Raw genomic sequence first — 21,905 nt, forward strand, 5'->3', positions numbered from 1 at the left:
GTGGCTCTGGGAACGTGTGCAGCAGTGTTTCAGAACCCCCCGGACCCGTTGGCAAGCGCCAACCCAATCCCGTCCAAGGGGAGAAGAGCTTCTCTCCTCCCGAGCTGCACCTAAAGGGCGTAGACTGCTCTTAAACGGGAGAGGGGAACACCACCCTCACCCGCCTCTTCTCTGGTGGACTTGAGTAACCTCATATATCATTTTATGCTTGTTCACGAATGTTAAAGAAAGATATAATAAAATGATACACGATGGCACTCGGGTGATGTTTCCGAGTGCAGTCTAAATTGACAAATAAGTGAAATATATTAAATTAATTGTGAATTAAGTTTATAGTTACAAATGAAAAAAAGTAACGAAATTAAGTTACAGTTACCAAAAAAAGTAACTCTAACAATAACTTTATTACAAGTAACGAGTTATTTCTCATCCCTGGAATTATTCTATTGATGTTACGGAAAATTACTTTGTTGAATATAACACATGGAAATATAATTATTGATCGTTCGTCTTTTATAGATAAAAATTATAAGTCATTTACCTCTGTTAAAAATAACTGGTTTATTAATCTGTCATTAGTTAATATTCCTAATAATATAACACGCTTCTATAATTAAGCAAAAATTTTTCCATGTCCCCAATTAATTGCACAAAAATAATAGTGAAATTTATAAAAACCATTGAAAACAGTTTGTAACAATGCACATCTCAAACTGCAATGCATCGTTCCCGGCGAACATCAGCCAAAGGCCGCTGCCCGACTAAAAACAGCAGAAGGCGCGGTGCGCCAATTTAATCGTTTTGACTAATAAGCCGAGAAGGTTAACGACCGAAGGCGGCCATAATGAGCAATTTATAAACTTACGTAAAATGTAAATAACACATAATAGTTTAAATAATTACTTCTAGTCCTGGTAGCATATATTGATTTTATAAACGTGTACAGTTTTATAACCATAAAAAACTAGTAAGAAACATTATACTAGAAACGTTTTTAAAACCATAATTTGTGAAGTGTAATTCTTACGTTTCTATAAAGATAAGAAAGACTTCAATATTGATTTTTTCATTGTATTTTTATAAGCAAAAAAATGTTTTATTTTTCTTTTTTCGAGTAAACATTTTAAGTCATAAGAAACGTTTTTAGAACTTATAAAACAGTTAAAAAATGTTCCGCACAAACATTTTTAAAACGTTTTTGAAACGTGTACGTGCTATCTAAGTGTAGGAAAAAATTAATTAACTTTTTGTTTATTTTATTTAAAAATTTAATTACAGATGTGGAGTGAAGAAAATGAAGTTAAATCTAAAAATACCTTTACCACTCAATGGATGAAAATAAATCACAGTTCGGAGAAATCAGTATTTCCGAGGTTGACAATGATATTAAAGTATTTAAAATTGTATTGTCGTAATTCTAGTTTAAACAGTCTAAAATATCTTGCCGATTCTCAGAGACCTTGGTTCGAAAGGTAACGTTCATTAAAATTACATTTATTTATTGTAAGGTAAATGCGATATTTACAAAAATGAGAAAAAGTGTTAGTGTAATTTATATGCAACCTTTTTTATGTGTTTATAATAATATTATGTTGTGATTAAATTTCTTTACTGTATAATAATATTAATGAAATTATAGTGAATTGAATCAATTTGTTAAAGTGGTATGTAGAGTAATCATGTATTGTAAGTATTGTAACTTTCGTAAAATGATTAAAGAGTATAAAGTGATTATTTTATAATGATAAATGTAGGAGAATCGTAAAGAATGAAGTATATGAAAACAAAAGTGCTTAGGTCTTGTATTCTTTGTCCAGTTTGATGTCTTGTATATTGTCATATCCTTGCAATTCTTAATGTTAAAATTAAATGAGTAAAGGCTCTGAAGACGTAAATCAAAACAATAATTAATGCTGTGAGAGTCAACATTGGATGTTTGTGTGTAATTAACTCTCAACTGACACACTGGGTCTGGTGCACCCGGACTATTTACAAAAATGGTTGATATTTATAAACCGTAAGAGTTGGAGTGGACATGAGTCGGGGAATATTTCTATCAATTTCTCCACTACCGATTCCCCATGATAGCAGTCTCTAATAATAAAAAATTTTATACAGTCGTGTTTTCTCAAGTTATGGGTACACTACACCTAGTGTGCCAGAAACGTATGTATTGTAAAAAAAAAAGTAATTTTATTTTTATAACAAGCAAAAATAAGTACATTAATAACATTTTCTATAATTATAAACTTTATTTTTATACTTCTACCAACGAGAGACTGGTTCGTTTCTGCGTTTTAATAAATGTCACTATTCTACCACAACTAAAAAAATGCGTAGAGGGCCTATGCGACATTTTTCTGAAACGTTAAACCAAGCTAGCGTTAATTCATTTATAAATTATAAATATATATATATACATATATATATATATTTTTTTTTTTTGTGTTCGACGTGACGAGCACACAAAACACTCGCGAAGGGAAGAACGAACACACAGCAAAAAATAATTAGACACTTTCTTTTATAAAAAAAGAACACTGACTTTAATTAAATGACTATATACAATTAATTGGTAGCGGAATTATTCAAATATCGCTTGACAGCTCCGCGTCCCGAAACAGAACAAAAGCCGGCTGCGCTTCTTTTATCATATCGATTGATCTTCCTTTGGCCAGCTTCTCAAGGTCAGCCGAAAAACGGGCATAACAATATATATATATATATATATATATATATATATATGCACATACATACACACACACGCACACGCACACGCACGTACACGCACGCACGCACGCACACGAACACACATACATCACGCACACGCACGCACGCGCGCGCGCACGCACACGCACACGCACACGCACACGCACACGCACACACATACATACACATACAAGGTGTTCCAGAGCGATGTATACACATTATCACGATGAGGTAGCAGGGATCGAGACAAATCAAAAAGTCTGATACTATTTTGCCATATTTGCAATAACTTTCAAGTAATGAAATATTAAAGTCGGCCAAATAAGCGCGTGCGAAGAGACAAACGGTCGCTCGCCTGAGAAGAGCGCTCGTTCTACGCGTACCGCTACGGTCGCTCGTAGAACCCTCCACCGCGGCCCGACTATAAGCGAAGCCGCGACGGTAAGTCGCGCGCGGTGAGGAGAAGGATAGCTTCTCACCGCACCGCTCCCTCATGCTCCCGCACCACGCCGCGGTACGCGTCAACGCTATACACTCGCGATCACGATTATTAAGTATTTTGTTCTTTGTAATATTTATAGCATATTTATAGCAAAAAACCAAAAGTTAAATAATATTACTTTGCAAATATAGCGTTACATCTCTCTCGCTAAAGTACAAGAACACAGTAAATATTATCTCCTTAAAGGGGGGATTTAGGTTTTTTGGGTCAAAAAAATCGATTTTTTTTACGGAATAAGTTAGTTTAACATTTCAAAAATATCTCCAAAAAATTTCATTTCACAATTCGTAAAAGTTCCGGAGTTATGAGTCAGTCTTTACTGACCCGAACGCAGCGCGCAGCTATAAACTTGTAACGGACGGCAGCTACGTCTTCGGCTTTGTTGTCAACACAAAGATTAAGATTAGGTAGTCTAGAGACGTTGGTATAGGGACAGAGAGAAGACTGGTTTGACTGATGCTTTATTCGAAATCCTTAGTAGTCGTTTAACCTTCGAGTAAAACGGAGACACAAACGAAAGAAGTAATGGATCGCAAACATTCACGAGATACGCATGAACGTGCTAGTAGACTTAAAAAAAGAAAATTCGTGGGTAATATTTACACTCAAAAAGCGGATACATCATTTGCAAGTACATCAGCTCAAAAATTATCCAGTACTCAAGACGAGGAAACTATAGTGGACTCAGGACATAGTTATAGTATTATCGTTTTCTTGTCGGTTTTTACTACATCTCAGTTCGTTATTTGCAAAGAATGAAAAGAACAAGTACGTTTCGGCAAATCTAGTACTCGTGATCTAGGATTTAAAATAGCAGTTTAGTGCAAGTGCAACACAAAATACATAAATTCCTGCTCTTTGATAGACAATAAATTGTACGAGATAAATAGGAGACTTATATTCGTCATGAGATTATTGGGGGTTGGTAAAGAAGGCATAAATTTATTTTGCGGTCTCATGGATTTATCTCAAAGTTTCAACAATTATTTATACTATGCGGCGGTAGAAAATATTTATATTGAAGCAAAAACTGTTTTTGATATATTGAGAAGAAAAGCAGTAGAAGAAGAAAAAATTAAAAATTCTGAAACTCGCAAACCAATGGCAAAGATAACTGTTTCTGGCGATAAAACATGGAAAAAGAGAGGCTTTAATTTATTATTTGGAATCACGACTCTTATCGGAAAATATACAAGCAAAGTAGTTAATGTCGTTGTAAAATCTGCTTATTGTTATGCTTGTAAACTATGGGAATCTAAGTGCGGGACTCGGGAATATTTAATTTGGCTAGATGAACATGTAGAAGAATGTACTGCAAATCATGAACGATCAGCTGGAAAGATGGAAGTTGACTCTGTAAAAGAAATGTTTCAACGATCCTGGGAATTGTCGCAAGTGAAATACGCTCAGTATATTGGTGATGGAGACTCAAAAACTTTTAAAGCTCTGTTAGATATTAATATTTACGGTGATGACTTACAAGTTAAAAGAAAAGAATGCGTTGGGCACGTGAAGAAGCAAATGGGTTCGCGATTGAGAAATATTAACAAAATTCGAAAAGTTGGAGGCAAAAATAAATTAACAGATACATTAATAAAAAAAATAACCATTTATTACGGATTGGCTATCAGACAACATCCAAACTCTGTTGATAATATGTATAATGCTGTATGGGCCATATTTTATTATAAAATATCATCAAATAAAAATTCACAACACATGTATTGTCCAGTAGGGCCAAATAGTTGGTGTAAATGGCGCGTAGCTAAAAGTAATAACACTCTTTACGAATTCGACCATGAACCGACACTACACGAAGATGTTTAGCAAACCTTAAAGCCAATTTTTGAAGATCTCTCATCGAGAGAATTGGTAAAAGATGTTTGGGTGGCGAAACTCAGAACAATAACGAGAGTTTCAACTCTACAGTTTGGCGAGTCGCGCTTAAACATCTTCATTGCGGAGCAAAAGTAATCGAAATCGCGGCTTATTTAACAACGGGAATATTTAATGAAGGATTTTATGCTATCTTGAAAACAATGACAACAATAGGAATAATTGTAAGAGAAAAAGCAAAAATATGTTCCGAAGAGCGAGACCAACACCGCCTCGAAAGATCAGCGCAACGAAGCCTCGAAGCCACCAAAGAAGCTCGGACAAACCGTAGACATGAACAAATGGCTAAAAACCAATTTTATGAAGAAGAGAAAGGACTGTTATATGGTCCTGGAATAGCTGAATAACAGACAAATCATGTGAGTACTTGATATACTTATGTAAACTAAACTTAAAACTTTAAACGCTGTTTTCTCGAAACAACATTTTTGCGGATGGTGTGCAGAATATTTTTGTAACCACTGAACCGATTACCTTCAAATTTGGCTTGCATGTTCAGCAAACATTACTTTATCGTTTGATGAATCAGAATATTGATAAGTTATATAGTTTTTTTCACATAATAAAAAAGGACGAATTTTGATAGTAAAAACTATAGTTTTGATTTGAAAATTAATAACTTTCGCAATAATTTTTATTTTTCAATTCTGATTCATCAAACTGAAACTACAAGTGTATAAAATAAAACGCCGTTTCATTTTTTTTTTATTTCAGACTACCTGGAAGATCAATATCATGCACACCAGCACATGAAGATTTTTGCGCAGCGGTATATTTAATAATATGTAACTTTGGTATTTTTAATTAAAACTTAACAAAAAAAACTGTACATTCTTAAAAGATGGATAAAAACATAGTACAAATTTTGAATTAATTGGATAGTTAGTTTCGGAAAAAAAAATTTCTAAATTTTGCTATGTTTTTGACTCGAAAAACCTGAATCCCCCCTTAAACAACAGTTCTAATTAATATTACTTGAATTTGTGTAATTTTACACCATTATGTGTAATTTCAAGTAAAAAATTTAAACTATTACTATTTACACTTTTCATATTAAGCACAGTAAGACACTCGGATAAATAGTATCATGCTGATTATAATTTATCCTAGTTCTAGTGACAGTTTTCATCAAAAATATTTACGTAATAATATAGCACATTGTTACTGTGAATATAAGTAACGTCATTGAATGTAATTTAATACATTATTATAAGAAAAAATTATAAAATTTAACATTAAAAAATATGTTGCTGCTGTAACTGTGCTTAAATTGATGATTGTAGAACAAAATATTCTATTAGAACTGCAATAAATAATCAGCAGCACACTTTCTCTGAATATCATGCCGTTATTTAAAAGTATAAAAAAAGTAACAGTTTATACTTATTTTTGAAATTACACATAATGATAGGACTCAAATATGATTAATTCGTACCGTTGTTAAAACTTGTAATATTTACTGTATTCTTGTGTTTTAGAATGAGAGGTGTCAGCATGCTATATCCCAGGTAGAACATGAAATCATAATAAGATCATGATGACATCAAATATAAGTCATTTTGGAAAAAATCATCATGACGTCATTCGATACACTTTTTAGGATGATTTTGTGATGAATTCTTGATATAAAAATGATTTTTAAGTGATTTTTTTAACTACATACGTAATAAAGATAATCACGATTTTATCCCTGCCGCAAATTTATTTTACATACGTATGTTTATTATCTTATTAAAAATTATAAAAGTTGTATGTAAGGAGAACCCTATGCAATGCCTGTTTCAAAAAACACATTCAGAAAACTATAGATATTTTTTCTATAATGTTCTAAAGTAAATTAGCGGCAGGAATACGTATGATAGTAACATAATGGCAACTGTTGCTATCGGTTTGCTGTCCGCGTTTAACAGCATATTGACGGCATGTTGTAAAAATGTAAAATTGAATGTGGAACACCGTTTCACACAAACGTCACATTTGAAAACAATCAGAGCGAGTATTCGTCTAAAGGTTACAACAATCAGCTCCTAATTAAGATTTTCATTGAAGTGTACTGGTAAATCAGTCGCGATGGCGCCTAGATATAACGCCTGTGGCCGTACTCGACTCACGAGAAAATTTCCCGTGGCGTAGCCGCCTAGCGGTGGCGACAGCACTTGTTCGCCTGGGGCCTTATACACATTAATTCGGCTGAATTTTATACATTCACCAACTATAAGATTTGAATGAAGTATTCCATATTCATAACTGTATGTATTTTGAAATCAACATTACCGTATAGAAACACATTAACCTATAATAAGCAAATCATTATAGGAACATAATGACGATGTCATATCTCATCCATCGATCATAATAAAGTCACATATTTTAATTTTCATATAGGTATAATTGTATTTTCTGTTGTTTATAATATAAACTCATATAAACTCATATAAACTTTATATTATTATAACAATATATTAAAACAATATAAGTATTTTGGAAATTATAAAGAATGATTTTGTCTATAATATAGTGTAAATTTCTTTTTTATTTTTAAATCATTTTTGCGTCATTTCTTATCGGCAACTTTTAAATGAGAAATAAAGTCATAATGATATCCTGATGATATCATTATGACCTTTGTGTTCTACCTGGGATTTGCGAAGTTACATTATTTAACTTTTAGTTTTCCGCTATAAAAAATGCTATAAATGTTACAAAAAACAAAATACTTAATAATCGTGATCGCGAGTGTATAGCGTTGACGTGTACCACGGAGTAGTCCGATGACATGAGGGAGCGGTGCGGTGCAAAGCTATCCTTCCCCTCGCCGCGCGCCACTTACCATCGCGACGTCGTCTACAGTCGAGTCGCGGTGGGCGGCCCTACAGCTCATGCAAGCGACCGCTTATCTCTTTGCGCGCTCTTATTCGGCCGACTTTAATATTTTAGTATTCGAAAGTTATTGCAAATATTAAAATAGTATTAGACATTTTGATTTATCTCAATTCCTCATCGTGATAAGCTTTATACGTCGCTCTGGAACACCCTGTGTGTGTGTGTGTGTGTGTGTGTGTGCGCGCGCGCGCGTGTGCGTGCGTGCGTGTGCGCGCGTGTGTGCGCTTGTGTGCGGGCGTGTATGCACGTGTGTATACGCGCGTGTGTGCGCGCGCCTTGTGTGTGTGTGTGTGTGTACAGCGCGCGCGCGCACAGCGCTCACACACACACAATAGCGCGCGCGCACGCGCACAGGCGCGCACAGGCGCACAGGCGCGCACAGGCGCACAGGCGCGCACACGCGCACAGGCGCGCACACACACGCGCATACACGCACGCACACAAATGCGCACGCGCACGCACACACACAAATGCGCACGCACATACGCGCGTGCGCGCACGCACGCACGCACACACACGCGCGCACACACACAGGGAAGACCGGGGCTATTCGTTAAACCTTTTTTTTTGTGTCTCCTGAGTTCTATATTCATTAAAAAAAAGAAACGTAGGACGGTTTGAAGGGTTGAATCTTCCCCTTTACAATGCCGGTATAGATAGAACATGGAAATGTACTTGCTTTGAAGTACATATAAAAATATCAACCAATGCCAAAAATTAAGAATAGCTCCTAGCCCGGGGTAATTCATAACTAGTCCGGGAATATCCCGAAATTTATGTTTCAAGTTGAAAGACTGTAAAAAAGCTGTTGTTAAGACTTTCTTTTATTTAAAATAAGATATAGGTATACAAAAAACGAATGCAAACATATAGTAAAAAAGATTTCATCAAAAGAATTTTACCCTTTTGATTAACATTTTACTTGACAACAATTACCGATTAAATTTCATATTTTCCATGATCCAACTTAGGCTAAAATATCTTTTTCATAAAAATGACACTGAGAAAGCGAATAAGAATGCGACAAAGTATTTCACGATTCTTTATGTCAATTTGGTATCTGAGAAATTTTTGTCGTTCCTTAGTAAGTAAGACTGCAATGTAGCCTTCACAATCCCATATAAGCTTAATAAGTTTATAACCACGGGAAAAGATCATATTGATCGATTATCGTGTAACGACGTAGTCTATAAAATCAATTGTAGAGATTGCAAGTCTTCTTACGTGAGACAGACAAAACGTCAGTTAAAAACGAGAGTCTCTGAACACAAAACAGATATTAGAAAAGCTTGTTCTCCCTTGGTTATTTTGAAACATCGGATTGAGAATAACCACGATTTTGATTGCGAGAACGTAAAAATTTTAGACAAAGAACCATCTTTTGTAAAAAGATGAATATCTGAAATGTTGCATATCAAAAAACAACCAAAAGGACTCAACAAACAGAACGATACCGAACTTCTCCCTGACGCGTATCTTCCGATTCTCGAACGGATTTCCCCTCCTTAACGCCTTATTCCTTCCTTCTCTCCACTTCTATCCTGCTGTTTCTGACATTTCTCTTTCGCTTTCGTTTCTCACTCGTGTTGTGACATTCTTATCAACCTCTTACAAGATACAGTTTTCGGAACTCCATAGGTATGATATATACTAATATTTTTACAATTTTTTTCATTATTTATATTCCTTTTTACAATTTTATGACTTTGACTCGTACAGATTTCACTTTATTATATTTTTTCCCTTTTTACAATTTTATTACTTGACTTGTACAGCTCTCTACTTTTCATTATTTTTTGTTCTCGTTTGCTTGTTTTATAAATTGACTTGTTGACACTTTTGTTTCTAAATTATTTGTAGTTGTTTCCCCCTTTTAGTCTCTACTTGTTCTCTTTATGTTGCATTTTGTTCTGTTTTTACCAGATCATGTTCCGAAAAGAATATCTATTCACGGTCCTCGAGATTATCATTTAACATAAAAGCACATTACATATATACACACACATACACACACGCACACGCACGCGCACGCGCACGCACACACACACACACACACACACACACACATACAGATTCTAGTATATACAAGTACATAATACCGATTGTTTTCAATCTAAATGCTGATAATAAATATTAGGTAAAATAGTATAATAAATCTGACAATCTGATAAGTTTGTTTTCATATCTTTATAATTGACTTATTATACAAAAAAATCTATTTTTAAGCGATTTAATTGCCTAGCTCCCCTAACTAAATATCATAATTTTAGTTTTACTGTTATTTATATATTAAATATACTTTTCAGAATTTTATGGGTCATAATACATAACCTAACTATATCTTTTCTGGTGGTTATTGTTTATACTTCTTATCAAGAATACGTGACAACGCCTTTAGTGACTTCCATGGAAACAGATAATTACAAAACGACCAACTTGAGCTTTCCAGGTATAAAAATTAAGCTATTTCCCAGAACTTGCATGTATGCATGTAACTGATTGGTGAACGCAAAAAAAGGACAAATCTCCTTTTCTTCGAAAATCAGTTTTTCTTCTCAATGAATTTGAAATGAGTAAATCTCTTTTAAGTGCAAATATAGCATTTCTTTAATAGCACAAAAGATTATGTTGTTGGAACGTTTAAACAGCTCAATTGTATCATTACTTTTGTAACATTACAAAAACATTTTTAAGGCTATTCTTTTTTGAAAATTGTAATATTTTTGCAACTATTTGTATCGAAATATTATGTACGAAATCTTTCTACATCTAGTATTTCGCAATATTACACAGATGCAAAGTTTTTAAAACTTTTCAACTAATAAATGCGTGCGCATATTGTATTATTGCAAAGTGTTCACTGCATACACATCAACACGATACAGTTATTCTTAACGTCGAGTCTGAGATGGATAAATATATCTGTCTTGAAAGATATGTAGGAAAATGTGGGGTAAAACGGAGTAATTAAAATTTGATGATAAATGAAAGGTAGTGTTAATTCCATTGTAACTGGAATGCTGATGTAGGATACTCAATAACTTAGTAAATCCGTTTTGCTTGTTGCGGCTTGTCTATTTTATTGCGCAGTCAACAATATACATGTACAGGGTGTTGCGGATACATACAGTGAAGCATGTGGGTTGCATACCCGGACACTGCCAGGGGCTGGCAGTGGCAGACGCGATTCAGTAGGTAATGACAGTATACACATATATCGATAAAATTATCGATCGAGTGGATCACGCGCATTTTTCCAATTAGGCTTGCAGCGTATCAATTATGCACAATTATTCCTAAATTATAATGTAAAAATATTGTTGTATGAAACATTACACATTTAACATGTAACATTTTATATAAAGAATCAAACGGTTTTTTTATAAATAATTATAAAATATTTATATCTCAATTTTAAATTTATGTAATTTTTGACAAATATTATTTAGAGATTTTATATTGACAAAACTGCTTTGTTCAAACGTATCATTTAAGCGCAATTATTTAAAATTTTCATCAATTTATGATGCTATTATTATATAATATTCGCACAATATGCCTATCGGGGGAGGTATTTTAGTCAAACACTCTTTTAAAATTTGTATATAAACTATTTAATAAAAAACGTATATAAACTATTTATTAATTTTTACAACATATGTTCGAAGTAACCGCCAGTTTCTTCTAAACATAATGCAACTCTTCGCATAATACTTTGCCGCACGTTGCTTAACATTGCGGACGTTATATTCCGACTGGCCGCTCTAATTTTCTCCATCAACTCTTCACGAGTGCGTGGTAACGTTTGATACACCTGATCTCGTATGAATCCCCATGCAAAAAAATCCATAGGTGTGAGATCAGGTGATCGCGGTGGCCACTCGTGACGATTGCTGTGGATTCCAATCCATCTATCTGGATATATTTCATTTAGCACTCCTCTTGCTAAAAGTGATGTGTGCGCCGGATGACCGTCTTGTTGCAAGATTATTTGATTCTGCGGAATATTTAATTGGTCTTGCGAAATATTGTTTAATAAATTTGGCAGAGTTTCTGCCAGAAATTCTGCATAAACTTCCGCCGTAACATTAACACCTTCTTCAAAAAAATGCGGCCCGATGACAGCATTGTCCAAAATCCCCATCCAAACATTAATACTGTAATGGTCTTGCACGTGTGTTTCTTTTCGACAATGGGGATTTTCCTTGGCGTAATAATGCTCGTTATAGCGATTGATACGGCCATCACTTCGGAACGTACATTCGTCCGTCCATAAAATTCTTCGCAAAAAATGATCGTTTGCGACATTTTCTATGTCAACCTGCACATACAGTAAAAATATTTAATAATACAGTTGAATTTTTTACTTTTTTAAGTTATAATTATTTTTTCAAGTTATACAAATTATCATTTTTCTATTTATTCTCAACGTAAATGCTTTTATCGCGCAGGTTTTACAAGACATGACTTGTACGATATGAAAACAATAAATTATTAAAGTATTGAAATTACTTGTTCTGAGATCCAATCGCAGAATTGTTCTCGGCGAGGTAGATCCTGAGGAAACAATTTTTGTGTTGTGTGTCTTTTAAAAAGATGCCATCCTAAATTTTTCTTAATTATTCTATGCACTCTAGTGTGATGAATATTAAAATCACGTCCAACACATCTAGTGCTTGTATGTGGATTTGCTGATAAAGTCTCTCTAATTTCTTCAATTATTTGTTCATCGCGTTGACGAACATTTCGAGGACGTGTTGACTGATGCACAGTCCCAGATTCGCAAAGTCGACGATATATACTGGAGAAGGTTGAATATGCCGGGTGCCGCCTATCAGGAAACCGATTTGCGTACAAAACTGCTGCTCTCCTTTCATTTTTATGGCATTCGCCATAAATAAGCAGCATATCTGCTAATTCTTGATTAGAATATCGAGGAGGCATTGTTGCTACACTACTGAAAGCTGTTGCTATACGACTTTTCTCTAACCAACAACAGCTAGCCACAGCTCGATTGTCTTTTGTCAGATTCGCGTTTATTTTAACGCGGAAGGAGGCTCTACGTTCTTCTTTTCCCACGTGAAAATAAATGCGAATAAAAGACAAATCAGCATTCTTTCACTCTGAGATTTTTTCAAAAAACACATAACGTAAAAAGAAAAATCAGTAATGCAGTCAATAAAACCGTGTCTTTGTTACAGTCGATGAATTAGCAAATATGTTACTCATTTATGAAAAACGTCATAAAAATGAAAAGAGAATAGCAGTTCTATATATTAATTATTGTCCTGATAAGTGACAACTGACACACGAACTCTTCGCGAATTTATATAATCGATTTTGCCAATATAGCACTCTTTGCGAGTCAACGCGTCTACGAAACGTTTTAATGCCAAGAAATGATCGATCAAGTAAGACTGTATCAATAAATCCGCATATTAGTATCAGATGTATTGAGCATAATATAGAATGTATGTATATCATATCAAGCTGCATAATTATTAAGAAAAATTTAGAAAACTTCTCATTTAATTGACACGACATAAAAATTATTTCTCCAAGATTTACCTAGTCAAGAAAGATTTTGTGATTGAATCTTAAACCATGTAAGATTAATACAATATTTTAATAATTTATTATTTTGATATGCAAGTCGTATTTTATAAAGCCTGTGTGATAAAAAACGTTTATCTAAATAATAAATAGAAAAATAATGATAATTTCACATATTTTACCAAAAAAGATGATATAAAAAAATATAATTGTATTATTTGATATTTTTATCATAAATTGACATATTGACAATTTGAATAATAACTTTTTAAGAAGTATCATTTTGTAGACGGACAAAGTGACGATTGTATTAATCGCCGAACACCTTTATGCGGAAGAAAATTCCTTTTGCCTGAAAGAAACGCATGTTCAAAAGCAATATATCAATGCTTGAATGGAGATTGTAAACAGTCTAATTGTCAGACCAAATTTTCGCGGAAAATTTAATATTACGACGGAAGTTTATGCAGAATTTCTGGCAGCAACTCTGCCAAATTTATTAAACAATATTCCGCAAGACCAATTAAATATTCCGCAGAATCAAATAATCTTGCAACAAGACGGTCATCCGGCGCACACATCACTTTTAGCAAGAGGAGTGCTAAATGAAATATATCCAGATAGATGGATTGGAATCCACAGCAATCGTCACGAGTGGCCACCGCGATCACCTGATCTCACACCTATGGATTTTTTTGCATGGGGATTCATACGAGATCAGGTGTATCAAACGTTACCACGCACTCGTGAAGAGTTGATGGAAAAAATTAGAGCGGCCAGTCGGAATATAACGCCCGCAATGTTAAGCAACGTGCGGCAAAGTATTATGCGAAGAGTTGCATTATGTTTAGAAGAAACTGGCGGTTACTTCGAACATATGTTGTAAAAATTAATAAATAGTTTATATACGTTTTTTATTAAATAGTTTATATACAAATTTTAAAAGAGTGTTTGACTAAAATACCTCCCCCAATAGGCATATTGTGCGAATATTATATAATAATAGCATCATAAATTGATGAAAATTTTAAATAATTGCGCTTAAATGATACGTTTGAACAAAGCAGTTTTGTCAATATAAAATCTCTAAATAATATTTGTCAAAAATTACATAAATTTAAAATTGAGATATAAATATTTTATAATTATTTATAAAAAAACCGTTTGATTCTTTATATAAAATGTTACATGTTAAATGTGTAATGTTTCATACAACAATATTTTTACATTATAATTTAGGAATAATTTAGGAATAATTGTGCATAATTAATACGCTGCAAGCCTAATTGGAAAAATGCGCGTGATCCACTCGATCGATAATTTTGTTGATATGTGTATGCTGTCATTACCTACTGAATCGCGTCTGCCACTGCCAGCCCCTGGCAGTGTCCGGGTATGCAACCCACATGCTGCACTGTATGTATCCGCAACACCCTGTACGTCTTATATGGTTTAACAATGATAAGAGCTTGTATTGAGCAAGTACTGAGCGTTAAGATTGCAAGCAATAAATCAATAGAGGGCCTTGCCTTTCTACAAATATCTCGATACGACCAATATGTCGAGAGATCGATAGATCAAACATGTTGCCCGCTAATAAACTTTGTTTCAATTTAACATTAAAATTAAATATTATAGAAGTTATTAAATAACATTTTATACAAGAATATTAAATTATAATAATTATACAGGGTGTTACGTCTGCGAATTCGCGAGGTTGCGATCCGGGACGTAGATCTTGTTCTTTGGTTGGATTTTACCTCTGAGGTATAGGCAGCTGTCACCAGTCGCGGATCCGAATCGTTAGACAGCACGCCCGGATACGCGACAAATTCCTTATTGGAAAATAGGAGGTATTGTAGGGGGGATATATTATTAGGTAAGCAGTAAAATTAGAAAATGTAATAGCGTTTTAGCATGCGTGATTGAGCTTAGCGTGGTGTTAAATGAATGACAGAGCGTGCTCGATAGATTGAATATGTATATATATTTTTACGTGGTTACATATAAAGAAATGACTCAGGTCACATAGGTTGACTGCGGGTAAAACGGATGTTCCCGTGCCGATCTTTAGTTATGGTTAATCTAATTTTTATATCCCCGACAATGGTCGGTAATCTTCGGGAGGTCGCTGCGGGATACTTCGTCGGTTTCCTGGCGGCGATGGACAGGGGCAAGGGCCGGGCATAATTTGCGCTGGAGCGAAATCGACGGTTCCCCATGCAGGCCGGCGCCTCTTAAAGCTAGAGACTGCATTATTGGGAGTTGCCGCTGGGTCTGGTCGCGAGGTCTCCGAATCGTTGGGCCTAACGGCAGAAGGGTTAACAGACGGCTCCTCCGGAAATTCGCTTGACCTTCGCTCAAGTCCGGCCTTGATCGGTCGTGAGTGTTCAAAGCCTCCTCTACCTCCACCGGTGAGGGTAGGAGGCTTAGGCGCTAAGGCGAAAACGCTGAAGGGTCAAAATCTCCGAATGCGTGGAGCTCCCTCATCATTTTTCGAAAAAAGCGCTTTCTGCCGCCGGCGTACGCGCGGTGTGCCTTGCGTTTGCCCATATATGCTTCAAGAGAGACATGGTAGAGTTAATATGGGAGAAGGATTGCCAAGTGAATGTAAGAATGAGCAGAAGACTTACCGGTTTTTTGAAGAATTGATTTAAAGCAATAGCGATTGACAGAGAGAGGCCAGTGCGAGCGATCTACGAATTTTAGTGAGACAAATTATTAATTGAGTATACGTTATGGAAGACGAATCCGCTGGTTCGGAGTGGACACCCGTTAGAACACCCCCTTGGAGGTGGATATTATTTGGTAAAAGGGGAGATGGTGAATGCGTCGAGGAGTCGCGCTAGCGAGTCTTCCTCGACGGGATAGGAAAGAAAGAAGGACGGTGTCGAAGAGTCGCGTTAGCGAGTCTTCTTCGACGCCGTAGGAGAGGGAGAGAGGGGAGACGTCGGAGAATCGCTTTCGCGAGTCTTCTCCAACGCTCGGATGAAAGGGAGGGAGACAGAGAAACGAGTGAGGCAACACTCTAGCTAATGCTAGGTGTGGTTCAACCCTCAGGAAGGAGAAAGAGGAAAAGAGGCGATTCGAGCGGGGCCACACCGAAGACCAACGTCTTCGTCAAGAGTAAAACCCTCCCGTCGCTGCAATTGTACCTGGAGGTCTGAACGTTGGCGGTCGCCGATGGCAGCGATTCTCGCTCGACCAACAAAACTGATCTGAATTTCGAGCTCCGATTTCGCTCCTTATATAGGCAAGGATATGGGCAAGAGGTATCGCGGGACGATTCTTCAGGTTCGCGGAAAATTCGGAACGATAGTTTTTCGTAACGTGTGGCCCTTAGAAGCCCGCCCCGCTCCGCGACAGCGCGGTATGCGCCTATAGTTCGCGCAAGCGCTTGTAGACTTCTCCGGGGATTGCGACTCGCGGGGGCACCGCATACCAAGCCCCAACGCGAAATCCAGTGCTCAGAAAATTAATAGAATTTAATAGAAATTATATTATAATTGAGAGTGTGCGAGGCGATAGCGCCAAGCACATGCAGTAGTTTTACGTATAACAAGTTAAGGTTTTATTATCATTCGTAAGAAATTAATTGACTCAGAATCGTTTGGCATTAGTAAAATGCATACGCGGATTCTAACTCGGGGATCTCAAGGAGGTGCGGGGAAGGGGGGGGATATTTCGGGTCGCGCGGGGGGACCTAACCGGCGATAAGGTCCCGCGGGTGGACCAAACCGGCTGGAGGAGGGGGAGGGGCGGCTTAAAACGGGGGCACGCGTGTAAACCTAACCGGTAGTTCTGCGTAATCGATGTTTATATAAACAGTGATAACGATTCGAGGACCATGTTCTTGACCGATGTTTAAATAAATTTGACACCTTTGAAATGTGCCGCGTGCGGGGAAGGGGGGAATATTTCGGGTCTCACGAGGGGTCTAACCGGAGACGATGTCACGCGACCGGGGCAGGGTGAGGGGGAATTATATCGAGGACACGTGTATGAACCTAACCGGTAGTTCTGCGTAATCAATGTTTAAATAAACAGTGATAACGATTCGAGGACCATGCTCTTGACCGACACCTTTGAAACGTACCGCGTGGAGGCAACTGACCATTTAATGTAAACATGAACCATGTACTTGTCACTCTGTTTACATAAACATAATAAATCACACCGCGAGGAGGTATGTATGACTCTACTTTTGAAATTGGAAATGTCTGTCATCACGAGGGGATAAGCGATACGATGGCGAATATTTTGTGGGGTGTGCGTGGCTATTTCCGCGGGGCCCGCCGCCGCCGCCGCCGCCGGGTGCGTGGAGGGGATGCGCGCTGTCTAACGCGGGGTCCGCTGGGGCGATCCGCCACCCGCCGCTGGCACCACCATCGCTGCTGCCACCCGATGGCGCTTCCGCATGCGCTCTCTCCGTCCCTCGCTCGCTTGCTCGCTCGCTCGATTTTCCCGTACGCGGTAACGGGCATGCTTGCGCGTTTAGTCTCCCCCACCTCGCCACGCTTGTTTCTTTCACGCGCTCGCTCGCTCGCTCGCTCGCTTTTTCCATCCACTGGTTTCTTAAGCGCGTTCGCTCGTTGTATGCGACCCATCCCCCCACCGAGCACCCGCTAGCACCCTGCCGCTATCGCTGTTTTCACGATAATTTTTTAATGAGGGGATTGAAGGAAAGGTGAATAAGTGATAGGAGAAAAAAATTGGTACATAAATTAAAATTTAAGTAGTATAGTAAGGCGGATTCTAACTAAGGGATCTGAGGGGGGTGCGGGGGCAGGGGGGAAATTTCACGACGCGTCTTTGCCGTACTGACCATGACGATGTCACGTGGGGGGAGCGGGAGGAACATTTCACGGCATGTATTTGTCGTGCTAACCACGCCTTGAAGGGAGGGGGTGATGCCACATGCATACTCGCTCGCACGCCAATGTTCTTTTTGCCGTGCTAACTGCGTCTTGGAGGGGATGTCACCTCGATTTGTGCGAGGGCAGGGGGAATTTCACGGCACGCGTCTTTGCCGTACTGACCGTGATGATGTCACGTGGGGGGAGCGGGAAGAACATTTCATGGCATGTATTTTGTCATTCTAACCACGCCTTGAAGAGAGGGGGTGATGCCACCTCGCGGCGTTAGCATAGATGACATTACGTAAGCACTGCGCTCTCACTCCTTCCTGTATACCTTCTTGCTCGCACGCCAACGCTCTCATTCGCCGTCTTGGAGAAGGGGTGATCTCACCTCGCGATGCTAATTATAGCATAGGTGATGGAAGCGCACATGCGTTTTTTTTCTCACTCCCTCCCATATATTGCGCTCATCAGATGCTGCGATGCGGTGTGGCGATGCATCATCCTCCTTCCCCCCATACGTTTTATCCTCGCTCGCTTGCTCATGCTCTCCCACGGGTTATCTTATACTTCGCACGCCAATGTTCTCAATCGCACGCGTTCTTATTTCTAAGGTGTTCTTAGGAATGGAAGAGAATAGGGAAAATAATAATAATTTGTTTGAATGTAATATATTTATTTTTTATTTTATTTATTTTAAAAGGATTATATAAAAATGGTTTTATTAAAATATTATCACGATCATACTATTGAACGTGCATCATACGTCTATTGAACCGATATCAAACATTTATTAGACGTCTACGTCTACGTCTACCATACGTCTGTCGTACGTCTACCGTACGTCTATCGTACATCGACCATACATCTATTGTACATCGTACGTCTATCATACTACTACTTTGTATTACAGACGTTCGAGTGTAGTACGTTAGACGTTTGATAATAGTATGGTTGACGATCATACTACTACATTGTACTACTGACGTTCGGGTGTAGTACGTTAGACGTTTCATAATAGTATGGTTGACGGTTCAACCATATTATTATCAAACGTCTAACGTCTATGAATTATTTATGTATTACAGGGAAAGATAAAAAAATAAACCATAAATACGTTTATACATTTTTTTATTTTAAAGCATCTTTTTGACATTTAACCAATAATTGTATAATTTAAATACATTCTGCATAGCACAATTCTTAATATGTTTTGCACATCGTATAGTGTTCGCTGTATCCAAATTATTTAAAGATTCAATGTCTTCGTAATCAGCATCTACGGTCTCGATGATAACATTATTTCTTACATTGACATCAAGTATATTCTTCAATCATTCTCGTTTTTCACGGCCTTTAACGTATACGATAGCTTCATCATCATTTTTATCATATACAGCTGTTGAAATCAGGTGCTTCGCTTTCGGATACTGAACTATTCCATCTTCCCATTGTAATCCATGGTGATAAGCAGTCAACCAAGAAACGCAAGATCTTTCGGATTTTGTCAATGCATTCCATGGCATGGAATTCGTAAAAATGTAATGCGTGAGAACGTTTCCTTGTTTCAATACCGCTACTTCCTTTACAATAAATTTTTTTCCAATGGTGAATCCTTGCAGATCCACAAATGTTGGCACAACCATGACAAGTAATTTTTTGAGACTGTACCATATCACAAAATATCTCGGTATTTTATTAAAGATATTTGCTAACGCTGCATTTTACATGATTTTGCGCACAACGTTAGACAATGGACAGTATTCAATTACACGATCATGTAAGATAAGGCAATAGGCGGTAGTGCTCGCTGGCACATTTTCTTTGCAATCAAATTCAATGCGCACGTCCACAGTAGCACTTTTGATGGACTCGTTTTGCCGCGAGCAATCAATGACTGTAAAAGGTCCTCTTTGCAGAAATGTGACCACGTTAAGCAGCGTATCGTAGCAATCACGTCCATAATAAGATTTACGAAAACGTTGGTACATGTCAAACAGGATGGAGTATCTAGATTTACGAAAGTCTAGATTCAAGTCATCGTACGGATAAAATTCAGAGTTGAAATAAAGTTTCACATTGATCAAATTACAATCGTCAAAAATAGTAGCATCTTGAGACATGATATTCTTGCGACCGGTCTGTAGTGCAAAGATAACGAATCGAGGCTTTTCTAATTGTGTTGCAGTTTTAACAGCCCACGAATGTTTGGTTGTGCTCTGCAGCAAGGGGTACAGATCCCAGGAACGAAAACTCATACTTAGATATCGCCCGCTTTCCAAAGCTCGTAGTATGGACAATTTATTGACTTCATTTAACGTAACATGTGGCATTCGCCACTGAACTTTGAACAATTCAATTTCCGGTTCTGTCGTTCTATTCGTTCCCACAATAGAATTGTTATCATTGCGCGCTCGTATCAAAATTAATTCATGGCGTGCGTTAACAACCATGCGTTTGTAATCTTCGCAAAAGCCCAGCAGTAAATTTAGAGGCACGCAAAAATTGAAATAATTTTCCCACAGAGTGGACGACATGTCCCATCCGGCATTCTGCATTATCATTCCTTTGTCAAACGTAAGAGATACATAGTTCTTTAGAGTACTAGTGATTCCAACGTTTCTGTTGCGATTAATTTCCACACCGTTGATTTCATATCGAATTTCATCAAACATGAACGCTACACAATTATTTCCAAGTTTTATTTCTGATGCATCATCGTCATCATCATTTTTTTTTTTTCTTCACTAATCTTCCTTCGACATAGAGAAAACTTTCGCACGGCAATGTGTATAAATCCTGTTGTTGTATAGGTATCCTTATTTCATCACTATGTCCAAACGTAGTGTTAGCGTATGGATTATACGAGTGAGTTTCAATCTTGACAATGCTATCGTCAAAGATCGGGTCACCTCCAATGTTTAGAATATCAGACATCTCAGAAATTTTGTACGGTGAATCCCAGTGATCTCAAATATGCAACGTTTGATGGAGTAAGTTTCTTTTTACCAAGCAATTGGATATTCTTGATTGCTGTCTTTTTGATTGTTGTGATCTTCTTGTTGCAAATTGTGTCTCGCTCTTGCTCATTCAGCACGAGCATCTCACGTTATCGTCTTCGTACGTGCAATCTAACAGTAATCTCCTCTCCGCGGAAATCAATTAATCGACCGTTTTGATCCACAATGCGAATAGTCAAGTCAGTAATGCTCCGTACGACGATCGGAAGGTAAATGATCTGTGCAGGCGTTTCCGAGATTTTATACCCGGGAGGAACACTCGGTGAAAATTCATGTATCGTATGCACGCACTTGTCGTTGCTATACGCACCAGCGGTCAGGTTACATTCTATGCGAATAATGTTTACATTGATTATATTTATAGGTAAGTCTGATTCGTGCCATTGTCGAGGTTCAAGCATACGATTTGAGGAAAATCCCAACAGCGATCCAATGTTGTTGGATTTGCTAAAATTTATTCGATAAGAGCACTTGATCTTGCTC

General features: G+C 37.3%; 3 protein-coding genes across 3 annotated transcripts in view; 1 reads left to right on the forward strand and 2 right to left on the reverse strand.

Annotated features, from left to right (window-relative positions):
- Window positions 1-10,489, forward strand: part of LOC120357350 (sodium channel protein Nach-like) — a 15,171-nt gene extending 4,682 nt beyond the window's left edge. Inside the window, exons 2-3 of the mRNA XM_039447523.1 lie at window positions 1,279-1,472; window positions 10,297-10,489. Of these exons, the coding sequence (XP_039303457.1) occupies window positions 1,279-1,472; window positions 10,297-10,489 (387 nt within the window). The remainder of the gene's footprint in view (window positions 1-1,278; window positions 1,473-10,296) is intronic.
- A 1,128-nt stretch (window positions 10,490-11,617) lies between these two features.
- LOC113005869 lies at window positions 11,618-12,320 on the reverse strand (the record flags this gene model as incomplete). Its single annotated transcript, XM_026141772.2, has 1 exon — window positions 11,618-12,320. A coding segment is annotated over one exon (681 nt), but the record flags the coding sequence as incomplete, so codon positions are not given.
- Window positions 12,321-19,736: 7,416 nt separating this feature from the next.
- Window positions 19,737-21,077, reverse strand: LOC120357351. Its single transcript, XM_039447524.1, has 2 exons — window positions 20,175-21,077; window positions 19,737-19,985 (listed from the first exon to the last, which is right to left on the reverse strand). The coding sequence occupies exons 1-2, from the start codon at window positions 21,075-21,077 to the stop codon at window positions 19,737-19,739; spliced, it is 1,152 nt and encodes a 383-aa protein (XP_039303458.1).
- Window positions 21,078-21,905: the final 828 nt, after the last annotated feature.

This window comes from Solenopsis invicta, chromosome 3 (genome assembly GCF_016802725.1).
Source record: "Solenopsis invicta isolate M01_SB chromosome 3, UNIL_Sinv_3.0, whole genome shotgun sequence".
In the NCBI taxonomy this organism is placed as follows: domain Eukaryota; kingdom Metazoa; phylum Arthropoda; class Insecta; order Hymenoptera; family Formicidae; genus Solenopsis; species Solenopsis invicta.